This window comes from Saccopteryx leptura, chromosome 2 (assembly GCF_036850995.1).
Source record: "Saccopteryx leptura isolate mSacLep1 chromosome 2, mSacLep1_pri_phased_curated, whole genome shotgun sequence".
Classification (NCBI taxonomy): domain Eukaryota; kingdom Metazoa; phylum Chordata; class Mammalia; order Chiroptera; family Emballonuridae; genus Saccopteryx; species Saccopteryx leptura.
In genome coordinates, this window is record NC_089504.1 from 287,675,254 (window position 1) to 287,689,782 (window position 14,529).

A 14,529-nucleotide genomic window follows, 5' to 3' on the forward strand; every position below is an offset into this window, starting at 1 on the left:
TTTTGTGTTACAGAATATGTTAGAATTTCCAAAACAATGTTAAAGACCATATTTCTTTGATTCTAAGATCATTGGGCATAAGAATGTGCTATTGATTTAATAATAGCTTTTGGGGGCTACTAAATGAAATGTATATATATTATAATTCATATCCCAATATCAGAAGTGCTTGAAGGGCCTGACCTGTGGTGGCACAGTGGATAAAGCGTCAACCTGGAATGCTGAGGTCGCCGGTTCGGAACCCTGGGCTTGCCCGGTCAAGGCACATATGGGAGTTGATGCTTTCTGCTCCTCCCCCACTTCTCTCTCTCTCTCTCTCTCTCTCTCTCTCTCTCTCTCTCCTCTAAAATGAATAAAGAAATAATTTTTAAAAAAATAATACTTGAAGTACATCTCAGAATTAAGGAACTAAGATAATAGTGGTAATGGTGACCCTCATTTTATTTGTTTTAGTGGGAATGCCTAGCTATTCCATTTTAAATGATATTGGCTGTTGATTTATGATAGTCTTTCTTATATTAAAAAATATCCTTTTTCTTCAAATAATATTAACAGCTCTAAGTCTGCTGGACAATAATGAGAAGACTGTACTGTTTGGTTTAACTAAAAAGTGGGAATTGTAGCCTTGCATGTGTCATCTAGGATGAGTTTGTATCAGGCCTTTCCCTTTCACAGCTCCAGTGTGGAACCCCCTGGCTGCAGGGTGGGGTCTCTCCAGTCCTGCCCTTGGAGTTGCCTGGTTGCACTGCCCAACAAGGATGGTATATTAGTTTCGTAGAGCGGCAGTGACAAATTTGGTGGCTTACAACAACAGAAATTTATTCTCTCATTGTTCTGGAAGCCAGAGTTATAAATCAGCATCACTGTCATAAATCAGCATCACTGGGCCAAAATTGAGGTATTGCAGGGCTGCGCTCTTTCCAGAGGCTCAAGGGAAGAATCTGCCTCTTCCAGCTTCTGGTAGCTGCCTGCATTACTTGGCTTATGGCTGCATGACTCAAGTCTTCAAGGCCAGCATCTTCAAATCTTTTTCTGTGTTGTCTTCACACATCTTCTCTATGTATATATTTTTAGATTTTATTCATTCATTTTGAGAGAGAGAGAGAGAGAGAGAGAGAAGAGGGGGGAGGAGCAGGAAGCATCAACTCCCTATGTGCCCTGATCTGGCAAGCCCAGGGTTTCAAACTGGTTTCCTCAGTGCTTCCAGGTGGATGCTTTATCCACTGCGCCACCACAGGTCAGGCCTGAAGGTAATGCTTTTAAAGATATATGTTAGGAATAGCAAAGCCTTGTTTATTCCCTTTAGCTAGAAGGCTGTAGACATCTGGAAATGGCTCTAGGTCAGTTTCCAGAAAATCTGTCTATTGAACATCAATTCTACAAGAGTCCCTCAACTTTAACCCCTCCCACTGTTGCCTAGTCTCCTCCTCAGTTTCCAGCTACAGCAACAGGGAGACAGGCAGAGGACATTTTCTCAAACACTGTTATGAAGGCAGAGACAGAATAAAAACTGGTCAATTAAGATGAGAGATTAAAGAAAAAAGGCAATTCAGCATATTGGTTGCTTAGTAAATAAATTGTTTATTTAGGGAATTGACCATTTGGCAAATTGGCTTTCTGCAATTGGCTGTTGGTGAAATCAGTGTACTTCTCTAGAAAACACTGCAGAACTCAGTCAGAGGCTACCTACAAGCCTGCCCAGAACAGCACTGAACTTGTTCCCTCTGTTTTCTACAAGCTGTGGGCATGGGGACATTGCCCTTGCAGGAAGGTGGGACTCAGCCCAGCCTCTCATAGGCTGGGTCATAGAAAATAGGAAGAGAAGGCAAAAGTGAGAGGGATGTCCCCTCTTTGGACCCAGACTCAGTGGAATTGAGATGTGGGCCAGTAGATGAACCTCTCTGTGCTGATCAGAGCTGAACTAAAGGGCAGACAGACCAACCGAGCATAGGAGGGCAGTGCAAGGGTCAGGACTTAATGCATAAAACCGTAAGTTGTGAAGGGTCATCTGTGGGGTTGCTGCGAGACTAAATGTACACTAACTGTTTAAACTTACGTTTAAAATATTCAGCACAGGCCTGTTAGCCATTGTTAGTAGTAGTATTGTTTTGACATTATTACTAATGTATGACAATACCTACTATCACAATGCCTGGTGCCTATAGATAATTATAGCTACCATTTTTTTTATTTACTAGATAACTTTGAGTACAGGCACTTACCCACTTTTGGAGACCTGTCTCTTCCGGGAGTACCTGAGGCATCTCTTGTTTCTTGTAACTTTAAAAGCCAGTATAGTCATTGATGTCAATAGAATATATCCATCAGCATTAAATACAGCTGTAGAGCACTACTCAGCCAATTGGGCAACTCACTGTTCTGTCTGTGCAGTGGTCGGCAAACTCATTAGTCAACAGAGCCAAATATCAACAGTACAATGACTGAAATTTTTTTTGAGAGCCAAATTTTTTAAACTTAAACTATATAGGTAGGTACATTACTTATCGAGGTAGTGCCTGCACGTGGTATTTTGTGGAAGAGCCACACTCAAGGGGCCAAAGAGCTGCATGTGGCTCACGAGCTGCAGTTTGCTGACCAGGGGTATAGAAAGCCTTGCAGGTGATCAAAGTGAGTGGGGTTAGTGGGAAGACCCTGAGGATTTTGAAATGATGTTGATGTGGCAGTAACTGTTACAGTGGAATAAGAACCCAATGATAAGAAAATTAAAAGAAACAACAAAAAAAGAGAACAATAAATTTATGCCTTGCCACTCTACAAATTGCATCTTATGTAGCTGCTTATGTATTTTCTAGGACTAAAGAATAGGAACATGAATTTATTTATATGCATATCCTTTTCTAAAACAATGACCTAGTAATTAAAAATAACTCAGTAATTTATTACTTTTTTGATGCTATGTTGCAAGTTTGGGAGTATATATATTCATAAGCAGTACATTTCTGTTGCAGTGTCACTGTATGAGCAAATGTGGAAGGACTTCGTAGACATCTGCTTTACCATAGGGAGAAAGATGATCCATTTGGATGTAGCCCATATGTGCAGTAGTCTGGTTATAGGAAATTGTAGAGTAAAAAGACTTGTTAATCCACATCCCTGCACACAGTGAGGTTAAACAGAAGATGCACAACAAGCCAGACTAACATTTATAGTGAAAAAGCAAGAATAGCAGGGATTGGAAACTAAAACCAGCTCACTAGCCAAATGCTAACATCCTCGTCCTTCCTCATAATGGGGAAGTCCAGGCCCCTGAAGGCATATGAATTGGGAGTTTGACAGTGTTATGTGAAAGCCGACTGAGGATTATTTTTATGCACACCTTATTTTCGATGATAACTCTTAATCATTTGGGTGGTTGTTAGGCAATAACCCTGGGTTGCTTTACAGCCAGGCAGCACACACTCACAGACCCGCAGGGAGCGGAGCACCCAGCATTAGGAGAGGGGCACCGGGCTGTTCCTGGTGCCTTTGCACAGGGAAAACACAGGAAGGAAAGGCACTGATGAATTAACAAGGCAGGAATAGGAGTCCTTGTGACTGCTTGCCAGTATTTTCTGAAATTTTCTCTAATCAACCTATTACTTTTGGTTAATTTTTTAAAGCGCATCATCCAACTCATCAACATTCTACAATAGAATAGCACCGAGATTTATGTCACCACCTCACAACCCTGCGGGTACTGAAACAACTACTTGGAGTGGGGTGAAATGTTTATGAGCAAGACTGTCTGCAGTTACTTGAGCTGCTAAGATTAAATGACAAGAGCAGTTGTTCTTCGAGTTACAGACTGACCCTCTGCTTAGGAAACAAACTTCCCTCTGGTTTACCCTGCATCCTATGTTATCTATATAAAAGGGCAGCCGCAGTGTGCTTTCCCCCGCACATAGCTGTGATTAAGTCTCTTCTGGAACAATCTTGTAGAAGGGTTAAAGGCTGTAGGATTGTTTAGCCGAAGGCAAGAAAGCAGGGATAAGACATAACTCATTTGACCTAAATGGAAAATAGAATGTGGGAATACAGGCTGAAATTGTTACAGTGAGAATATGTTCTTGTTTTTCACCTTACAAAATTGTGACGTGTAGCATAAAGAGTAAGTGAATAACTTTAAAAACTATTGGAAAATAACCATATATGTAGCACTACCCAAGTCAAGGACTAGAACATCACCAGCACCCAGAACATTCCTTCTCAATCAAACCCTCACTCCCTTCCTCCCTAGAGGTAACCACCATCTTGTCTTTTATGCAGTGCAGACTATAGTTTAGTTTTGCCTGGTTTGGGACTTTAAGTGGAACCATATACAGTGGGTCCTCGGGTTACGACTGTCTCGATATATGATGTTTTGAGTTTACAATGCTTACTCATAAAAACTTTAAAAAATTGAGATGCGTCATACTTATGGACTATGTCAGTGAACAAGTTTGGTTGCACGTGGCGGAAGAAGACGCAGTAACACAGCATATGAGTGGGTGAGTTGGCGTCCCCCAGTACGTTTACCTACACCATTTGGACTGTTAAAAGCGCCAGTGTTACTTTTGCGTTGCTTTGATTGGTGACTTTTTGGCCCTTATCATGGCTCCTAAATGAAAGTCAGAGTCTTCAGATGGTAGTGCTTCGAAGAAGAGGAAAGCCATCACAATGGAAATTAGACATTGTAAAGAGATCAGAAAAAAGAGAACAGCAATGAACATCAGCCACATACTAGGCCTTAGCCACTTGACTGTAGCAACAATTATCAAGGATAAAGATTGTATCCCAGAGCATGTAAAGGAATCAACCCATGTGAAATTAACTGTGATTACTAAAGAACGAGGTGACATAATGACCGAGATGGAAAGATTGCTAGTTTTGTGGCTGGAAGTCGGGCATCAGCGGCATATATCAGTTAGTATAAGGTTGATTCAGGACAAGGCTAAACAATTGTTTGAGGCAATAAAAAGTGAAAAGGGGAAAAGAGTAAAGAGTTTGTAGCTAGTAGGGGTTGATTTCATGTGTTTCAAAGCTTGTGCCAACTTGCATGACCTTAAGGTGCAGGGTGAAGCTGCTAGTGGAAATGAGAAAGCAGCAAGCGAATTTCCTAACAGGTTGGCTGAATTAATTAAAGAGTGGACCTACTGTGCTGAACAAGTGTTTAATGTTGACGAGACAGGCTTTTTTGGAAGTGTATCCTAATAGGGCCTGCATCGCTAAGGTGGAAAAGACAGCACCAGGTCATCAAGCTGACAAGGAGAGACTGACTTTGCCTCTTGTGGGGAATGCTGCAGGTGACTTCAAACTCAAGCCTTTGTTGGTGTACCAGGCAGAGAACCCAAGGGTACTAAAGGGCATTTGGAAGAGTCAACTGCCTGTCATCTGGAGGTCTAACAAGAAGGCGTGGGTGCTGCTTCAGAATTTTAAGGAGTGGAGAGGTTTTCCAGCCATTTTGTGTCAGCAGTGAAGGACTACTGTGTTAGCAAGGGGTACCTTTTAAGGTGTTGCTAGTGCTGGACAGTGCCACTGGTCACCCTGTCTCCTTGAGTGATTTTAACCCTAATGTCAAGGTGGTTTACCTTCCACTTGATACCACTGCCCTTGTGCAGCCCATGGACCAAGGTGCCATTGCCTCTTTCAAGGCCTGCTACCTCCGGAGGACATTTGCTATGCCTTAATGCAACTGAGAAGAACAAGAACTTGACACTCAAAGACTTTTAGAAGTCTTACAACGTTTACAATGCGTACGAAACATTGCTTTTGCATGGGATGAAGTGAGGCGAACAAATTTAAATGGTGTGTGGAAAAAACCGTGTCCCCAGTTTGTGTATGACTTCCACGGCTTTGAGGAGTCAGTGGAGGCTGTAACAGAGAAGGTTGTTGCCATTGGTAAACAGCTTAATTTGGAGGTGGAGGCTAAGGATGTCACAGAGCTACTGGCATTACATGGAGAGGAGCTGTCTGCTGAGGACCTCATTCAGCTGGAGAAGCAGCTGGTTGAAGAGGAAGAGATAGAAACCCCAGAACCCAAGATATTTACTACCAAGGGTCTGGCAGACGGTTTTTCTATGGTAGAGGATGGATTGGCAAAATTTCAGGCTGAGGACCCCAGTGATGACAGATTCAGGAAGGTCTACAGAGCTGTTATGGATGCCTTGCAATGCTATAGGCAGGTTTTGGAAGAGAAGTCATCAACCTTCCAGACTAGCCTGGAACAATTCTTTAAGAAGGTAGAGAGGCCTGAAACAGATCCTGTACCCTCTACATCAGCTGCTTCTCAAGATGAAATACCTGTAGTACAGGTAGAATCATCCATCACCAGTGTCTCCTGCATGTTTCTCAGGCAATCCTGATTCATCTGACCCAGTATCTCCAGCACCTTCTGCAGGTTCTCCTGCCTCTCCAGCTTCCTCCTCCCAATAGGTCAGTCTCTCCCACCTTGCAATGCCACTTCCAGTGTGCAAGCCAGCTATAGAAATAAAGGTAAGGAATTTTTTTACACTCATTTTTTGTCTCTTTTTCTGTTACTACAGTACAGTGTACAGTACATATATTTATGTCCTTTCTCTTTTCCTGTGGCTTACTTGTGTTTTTATGTTCTAGATTATGATTTTACAACTGTGTTAGGATAGGTAAGTGACTTAGGCTAGGGTATGTTTCAACTTACACCCAAATTCGGGTTACATCACTGTCATAGGTACAGAACTGTATTGTAACCTGAGGACCCCCTGTAGTATGTATATGGCTTCTCTCACTCAATATCATATTTAGATAATTACCTACCTTGTTGCACATGGTCCTAGTTCTTCCATTTTTGTTGCTACATAATATTCCATCATAGGAATATGCCTCCATTTATGCATTTTACTTTTGATGAACATTTGGGTTGTTTTGCTATCAGCAAGATGGCACCAGAATGTTCGTAGACCTTGGTCCAGCAACCTCAGTACTTGATTTCAGCAAAGAAAGAATTCAGAACCAAGGAAATCAAATTATAAAATAACGTTTATTTAGAAAATCACAGAGGTAGAAAAGTGAGCCAGTTGGTCTGCATAGACTCTGGAATTGAGTTATAGAGGCAAATGATGGACCTCTGGAGCTTAGGAAAGAGAAAGGGGAGCGAACACCTGGGGGAAAGGGAATGGTGGGTGTGCCCCAGAGATAGAAGGAGTGAGCCCTGGGTCCTTGTCTGGAGGGTTTTTATCTGCAGGTCTTGGAAGGAGCTCAGTATAATACACATCAACCTTCCAGGTGTGTCTCCTCAGGGTTGTGGTCTCCTCAGGGCCCTGGTTCGTACCAGGGCAGGGTCTTATTGGTCATTGGCAGCTGGTCCTGATGTCAGCCATGGTGTCACCCTGCCTGGCCTTTCTGCTTTTTTCGATCTGGACCTGAAACGCAACTGAGGCCTAGAAATTATTTCTCGTTTGACCAAAACTCTATTTCTGTGGTCAGCAAACCCAAGGCTTTGTTCTTATGATGCGGCCAGAACCTCATTGTCCTTAAGGGAGTGGTCATGCAAGAGTTTACATGGGAGTCCTGTGAGGCTATTTTCCAGCCCCCTCGTACCTCCTCTCAGGAGGTCTGCCACCTGACTAGCTACATGCTAGCAGAGGAAAGGTCAGGAGAGGGTCCAAACTGCATGACCAGCAATAGGAAAAGCCAGGGGGTCTAAACTATATGACCAGGGATACTGTATGCTAGGGAGGGAACAGTCACCCTGGGGGAGGTCCCACCTTACTATTTGTTAGGCCCCTGGGGCTTTCTGCCCTGATGACCTTCCACACCTGGCCTATGATTCTTACTCTGCTCATGTCTGTCTAATTGCCTACTATATCAGTTTCCAGTTTGGGAACTATTTTGAATAATGCAACAATGAACTTCTTGTACACTATCCAGGTGTAGGAGTAGAGTTGCTGAATTGCAGGGTGTGAATATTCAAGGCTTTCCTAAATAATGGTAAACTGGTTTCCTTTGGAGACTAGGAGCTGCGCTGCTGCCTTGCTCCCAGCTGGCGCGCTCAGCTGGTTAATGTTGCCTGTCTGGTGGGTGGCCAGGAACTCTCTCTGGCTTTGTGCATGCCCCCTTTGGGATGAGACTGAATACTCTTTTATATGCTTATCGATGTTTTTTATTGACTTTATTGGGGTGACATTAGTTAATAAAGTTGTATAGATTTTAGGTGTACAATTCTATAATACATCATCTGTATATTGTATTGTGTGTTCACCCCCACAAATCAAGTCTCCTTCCATCACTGTTTATCCCCCCTTTACCTTCTTTACCTCCCCTGCTTACTGATATTTTTAATTTTTTTGTGTGAAGTTCCTGTGCCACTGTTTTGCCCATTGTTCTTCCTACTGAACAGTCTGTTATTCAGTCAACTAAACAACCCTTTGAAAGTCACCATGCGGGGGATATGGGGATGTGTAACACATGTTCCCTGACCAGAGAAAAAGACTTTACACTCTAAAGGTAGATATGTAAACAAGTAGTTCATAAGGTTGTGATGAATGTTGAAGGATCAGTCTTTCCCACCAGGCTGACTGTCAGCTGGAGGATGAGGCCTCTTATACCTGTGGTGTCCTCAGTACTTAACACAGGTCTGGCATATGATAGGTGCTTAGTCAAGTGTCAAGTGATTGAAAGAAGCATTTTCTGGGATGGTGAAAGTACTCTTAGCAGGGTAACTGCAGATTACCAAATGCACAAAATGAGGAACCACAAATTGCACCAATTCCCCCTACCCAGAGTAGAGAAATGCTCCCTAGGAGGTGATACTTGAAGTATATCTTGAAAGACTCATCAGAAGTAGTGCAGGAAGCGCATTCTAAGCCAAAGAATAGAGTGTGCAAAGATACAGACGCGAGAAAAAACAGTCTATGCTAAATGTGAAATCTGGGGTGACTGACACTTGGGGTCAGTGGTATAAGAGGACAGTGGAGAAAGGGCATCAGCTAGTGGTAATGCTGTAGAGGGACTACCTTGTAAATCGCAAGAGCAGTGGGGATAAAATTAAACACAGAAAAGGAAAATTTTCACGGGTGAGGGTTTGTTTGGCACTAGAATTGATCTGTGGAATCTTTCCTAGGTATCTTGAACAAAATAGAGCGGATACATAAGCATAATCACAAAATCAATTGAATTTTTTCCCTCTAAATAACACAAATGATCTTTTGGAAAGTCATGTGGGAACTTGAGTGAGTGTAATGAAGGTGAGTTTTCCACAGTCAGACCTGGACAGCCCATTTCCCACCTCTGTAATTTGGGAAACATGTCCATCTGGCAAATCAGGTGTGAAGATTAGGGGGATATGCATGTCGAGGATTTCGTCCTGCTTGGATCAATGAATAGGGAATGGCCTTTATGGATGTAGATTCTACATATTTCAGTTGCTCTTATCGTCGTTCTGCATTTTAGAAGCTCTTATAGGTTCATGTCAGTTTATAATATTCAAGGAATATGAGTAAATTAGTGCACAGTAGGGAATGTTAGCCTTTTGAAGAGGTCTGCCTCCCACCTCTACCCCTGCCACTTTTCACTTTAGAGACTCAAGTGCCAGACCAGGGTGACAGAGAATAGAGCCTAAGGCCATTTCTACGTTGCTGGGCTTCCTGGTGCGTCTTTGTTTTCCTTTGCTTTAGCCCTTGTATTCCTGAGAGGGCCTTATCAATTCAGTATTTACAGCTGTTTTCCTAAAGAAAGAGCATGCTGCCCAGTTCTCAGGCATGGAAGGATTAGCACTGTAATCAGAGTGAAACCAAGCTGCTCAAGATAGCCTTGCCAAGCCCCTCCCCTTCGCTAAACTTTCCAAAGAGGCTGTCCTTCCTGAGAAACGAAAGTGAAATTGAACCGGAGCCATTTCGCAGCTCAGCTCAGCTCCCCGCGCCTGGCCCAGGAGTATTTCCTGTCTGCGCTACAGGGACGCCCCTTGTGTGTGCGGAGCCTAACCGAAACCTGGACCCTGGAAACTGACGGCCACCCGCGGGGAGGGTCTCACCGCGGTGAGAGTCGCACTGCCTGGACATGCCTCGGGGGCGCCATGGACCCGAGGCAGGTAAGCGTGGGTCACTTGGAACTCGCGCGCCTTGGGCCACCTTACTTGCATTCGTGTTTCAGTCCGTGACATGTATGCACTGTGCACTGTGTGTGCGCGTGCGTGTTTTCTTGTCGAGCAGAATTGCTGCTCTTCTAGTAATTTGTATCATTTTAATTAATTCTGTAGTGTTGAGCGATAGGTGTAAGACGGGTTGTGGGGAAAGTACACCGCCTTCTGAGGAATAAGGCCTGAACCTAGGTCAAGGCAAAGCCCCCTCTCCCTTTCTGCTTTGACCCCGGTGCGCCGCCCCTCCGCCCCCCTTTATCCCTGCTTGGATGGCATGTCTTACTCTTAGCAGTCCTCTGGTCCTCTGCACCCTTTGCACTTCCTGAAGACATCTGGGAAATGAAAAACCATCCTTCTTAACCTGTGGGAGAGTTTATAGCAGCTTTATTCATTATTCTAAAAAATTGAAAAATCCAAATGTCCTTTGGCAGATAATGAGATAAACAAAATGTGAAACATCCATATAATGCTTGGGGGGAAAAATGAAGGAACAACTGATGCATGTAACAAAATGGGTGAATCTCAAATGCACTATGCTAAGCAAAAGACTGCATACTATATGAGTCCCTTTAGCTTTATTCTGGGGAAAAAAACAACAAAGCTAAAAGGACAGAAAACAGATGGGTGGTTGCCAGGGGCTGGATGTGAGTGGAAGGAGTTGATTTTAAAGTGCATGAAAACGTTTTTGGGAAATGGAAATATTCTGTGTCTTGATCGTGGTGGTAGTTAAAAGGCTGTTTGTGCTTTGACTCTGTGTCGTCAAAACAGAATTATACACTAAAATGGTAAGTTTTATTGTGTATAAGTTTACCTCCATTTTAAATATATATATATTTATATAAAATGCATGGATATAGGTATATATATATATATATATACACATTCTTTTAAAGAAGGGAGATAGATACAGGGGTAGGCAAAAGTAGGTTTACAGTGGTGAGTAGGCAAAAGTTTATTCTTGTATTATTATTATATTTATTTGTATTACAACTATAAACCTATTTTTGCCCACCTTGTATATGTATGTATATATATCCACATACATACATCATACATACATATATATCTTCTTTTTTTTTTTTTTTTTTTTATTTTATTTATTCATTTTAGAGAGGAGAGAGAGAGAGGGAGAGAGACAGACAGAGACGGGGGACGAGCGGGAAGCATCAACTCCCATATGTGCCTTGACCAGGCAAGCCCAGGGTTTCAAACCGATGACCTCAGCATTTCTAGGTCGATGCTTTATCCACTGTGCCACCACAGGTCAGGCTATATCTTCCTTCTTTAAAAGAATGTATATTTATATATACATACTTTATATTTTAAAAATGGAGGTAAATTTACATACAGTAAAACTCTTTTTAGTATATAATTCTTTTTTGACTACAGAGTCAAAGTCCACATAGCCTTATAACTACCACTTCAGTCATTCATATATATATACACACACATACATACTTACATATATCTTTCTTCATTTTGTGTTTTTATTTATCTCTCTTTTTTGAAAATAAATCAGGAACCCCTGACTTGAAGAAAAAGCAATTTTTCATGCATATCAATATATTACCCTATGGAGCTTATGTGGTAAAAGTAGGAGCTCATCTCTTGATCCTAAATATATGAGACTAGGTTGAAGTGGTTTTGTAGGGCAATGACTGTTAAATGGTTTGCTACATAATTTGCATAATAGACATGAAGTGGGCATGGAGAGACGTGGTGGACTTAGGGGTGATTACTATGAGTTGGTTCCCACTTTCTTGCTCTCCTATTCACCTGGCTCTCCAAATGGCTCTTCTCAAGTGGTGTTTTGGCTTGGCTTTGAGGAGACTTGGGGGTGAGGTAAGAAAATATTTATAATCTCTCTCTAAATCTTTCCCTAACATAACAATTGTTAACAAATTAATGTATCCTTCTTTTCTCTGTGTTCATTCTAGTGTGTACACACACACAAACATACACATATTCCTGGAGTTTTTCTTTTGCTTACAGAGTAGATTGCAATACTTTTTTTTTTTTTTTTTTTTTTACTATGCGTGCTCTTCCACAGCATGGATGTGTCGTGATTTATTCTATTCTTATATTGATGGACATTGGAATGTTTTGCAGGTTTTGGCCAAATGGAAGCAGTTTAAATCTAGAAAGCATTTAGCTAGTCACTGACTTTAGCCACATTGAAACAATTCTTTTACCAAGGTCACTCAAAGAATTAATCAGAAAAGTGCTGAAATCCCCATAATTCATCAGCCTGAGCTAGGTTCCCACCCCATACACACACCTAGCATTGTGTTGGGGAAAGGGGTGTGTGCAGCTGAGGAGCAAGAAGAGACGGGATTGCTTATCTACATAGTTCAGGCATTTGTCAACCCCACAAATGTTCGTTCAGTATCAACCTTGCGCTTAGTGCTCTCTTAGGTGCCACAGATGCAAAGACAACTGAAGCGTAGCCCTTGTCATGTTCCCCCCCCCCCCAGGAGCTTACCGTGGAGTCAACTGCAGCCCCCCATCAATACTACCTCGGCAATGTCGAGATTGGAGAGTTGAGTATAATCTAGGACACCTAATACTATTAATCACCTTTCAGATGTACCACAATCTATGTGTTCCATTAAAAAAATCAATCGAGTGCCTACTTTGGTAGCACATACACTAAAAAAACCAGTAGTTAGGTGCCTAGTTAGTGGGAGTTCAAAGACAGGAAGCCAAGGGAGATGGGAGTCAGAAGAAGTGTCCAGGAGAATGGCATTTAAGATCTGTTAGGAAGAGGTCTGACTTGGACTAGGTTGCTACAGAGGAAGGAGCAGGCCCATTGGATTGGAATGTAGAGAGATGGAAAGATTAGAGGCTCTTGTCCTGCATAACACAGGTGAGAGGTCAGGAGGGGCTAGAATGGTAAATGACACATTTAAGGGAAAATACAGAGGTGGACAACAAGGTTGGAGGAAGACACTACCTGATGTTGGAGGAAGGCAGGCAGGCAGGCAGCAAAGTTGACTCAGGTTTCTAGCCTTAATAACTAAGAGGAGACTGATGCCATTAACAGCAGTAAGAACAGCAGAAGAAGGGGCTGCGTTGGCGGGAAAGATTAATTTGGTTGGAAAATATGGTATTTGAGGTGATGGTAGGATATCTAAGTGAACAACAGCTTATCAAGGCATTTGGAAATTCAAGTCTTAAGCTTCAGGACAAGGAGGTGGCAGGAGATAACATTTGAATGATTTCTCAAGAGGGCTAGTTTGGTTGAGGGTGTGGGTGAAATCAACCTGGAGAAGGAAGAAGACCCTTGGACAAATCCTTGGGGAGCAATCATATGTAAGAGGTAGAAGAAAGGGATGAGGACAGACAAGGAAAAAGAGATGAGAGGAGACCTTTGGTGCTATGTCACCAAACTGTGGAAAGAGACTTTAAAAAAGAAAGCTCAGTTCACAGTGAACCAATGCAGTACTGAACTGAACTGACCACCAAACTGCAGTGAAAACCTAAATGCAGTTCAAGAGGAGGAATTTGTACGGCCCCATTAGCAAGTCAGTGTCTTTGTCCAGTAGCATGTGGAGCCTTTGGAACAGAATAAGGGGACGGCGGGCCCTGGGTGGAGAAGGGAACTGACTGGACTGAATGAGGAGCAATGTGAAACCAGAATGGGGATAAGTGGGATTGGCTGACCCATAGCTACTGTGAGATCACAAGAGTGAGGAGAAGAAGTTGTAGAAAAGGAAGTTTCCAGCCCTGGCCGGTAGGCTCAGCGGTAGAGCGTCGGCCTAGCGTGCGGAGGACCCGGGTTCGATTCCCAGCCAGGGCACACAGGAGAAGCGCCCATTTGCTTCTCCACCCCTCCGCCGTGCTTTCCTTTCTGTCTCTCTCTTCCCCTCCCGCAGCCAAGGCTCCATTGGAGCAAAGATGGCCCTGGCGCTGGGGATGGCTCTGTGGCCTCTGCCTCAGGCGCTAGAGTGGCTCTGGTCACAACATAGCGACGCCCAGGATGAGCAGAGCATCGCCCCCTGGTGGGCAGAGCATCGCCCCTGGTGGGCGTGCCGGGTAGATCCCGGTCGGGCGCATGCGGGAGTCTGTCTGACTGTCTCTCCCTGTTTCCAGCTTCAAAAAAAAAAAAGAAAAAAAAAATAGGAAAAAAAAAAAAGGAAGTTTCCATCAGAAAAGAGTAGGGGTCAACAAGTGCATGTTCCACCTGTTTTGTAGATGAAGTTTTGTTACCGAACTCAGGGTTCACTTGGGGTGTTCTCTTCAAAACTAGTTGTTACAAGGTAGTTTTATTTACTTGCAGCAAGTAAGGGAGATGGGATTCATATCCAAACCTTATTTGCACTGTTTGGTCAATTACATGTTAATTCTTTCTTTGCAGTTGGCTACTTTCATCCAGTTGAATTCCTGTCAGCTCTTCCTGTTTACAGTTTTATCTGCAGAATGCTGTGCTACATTTTACC

At 42.9% G+C, this 14,529-nt stretch overlaps 1 protein-coding gene across 8 annotated transcripts in view; it reads left to right on the forward strand.

Annotated features, from left to right (window-relative positions):
- The window catches only part of ADAR (adenosine deaminase RNA specific), a 54,099-nt gene that overhangs the window by 13,675 nt on the left and 25,895 nt on the right, over nucleotides 1-14,529 (forward strand). For 4 of the 8 annotated variants that reach the window (XM_066362358.1, XM_066362362.1, XM_066362361.1 and 1 more), the window contains exon 1: nucleotides 9,838-10,038. The exons of 2 other annotated variants lie outside the window; for them this stretch is intronic. In XM_066362358.1, coding sequence (XP_066218455.1) covers nucleotides 10,012-10,038 — 27 coding nt within the window. In that variant the 5' untranslated portion in view covers nucleotides 9,838-10,011. Of the gene's footprint in view, nucleotides 1-9,837; nucleotides 10,043-14,529 lie in introns of those variants that run through there. 2 more of the 8 variants (XM_066362359.1, XM_066362363.1) reach the window with 1 other exon arrangement.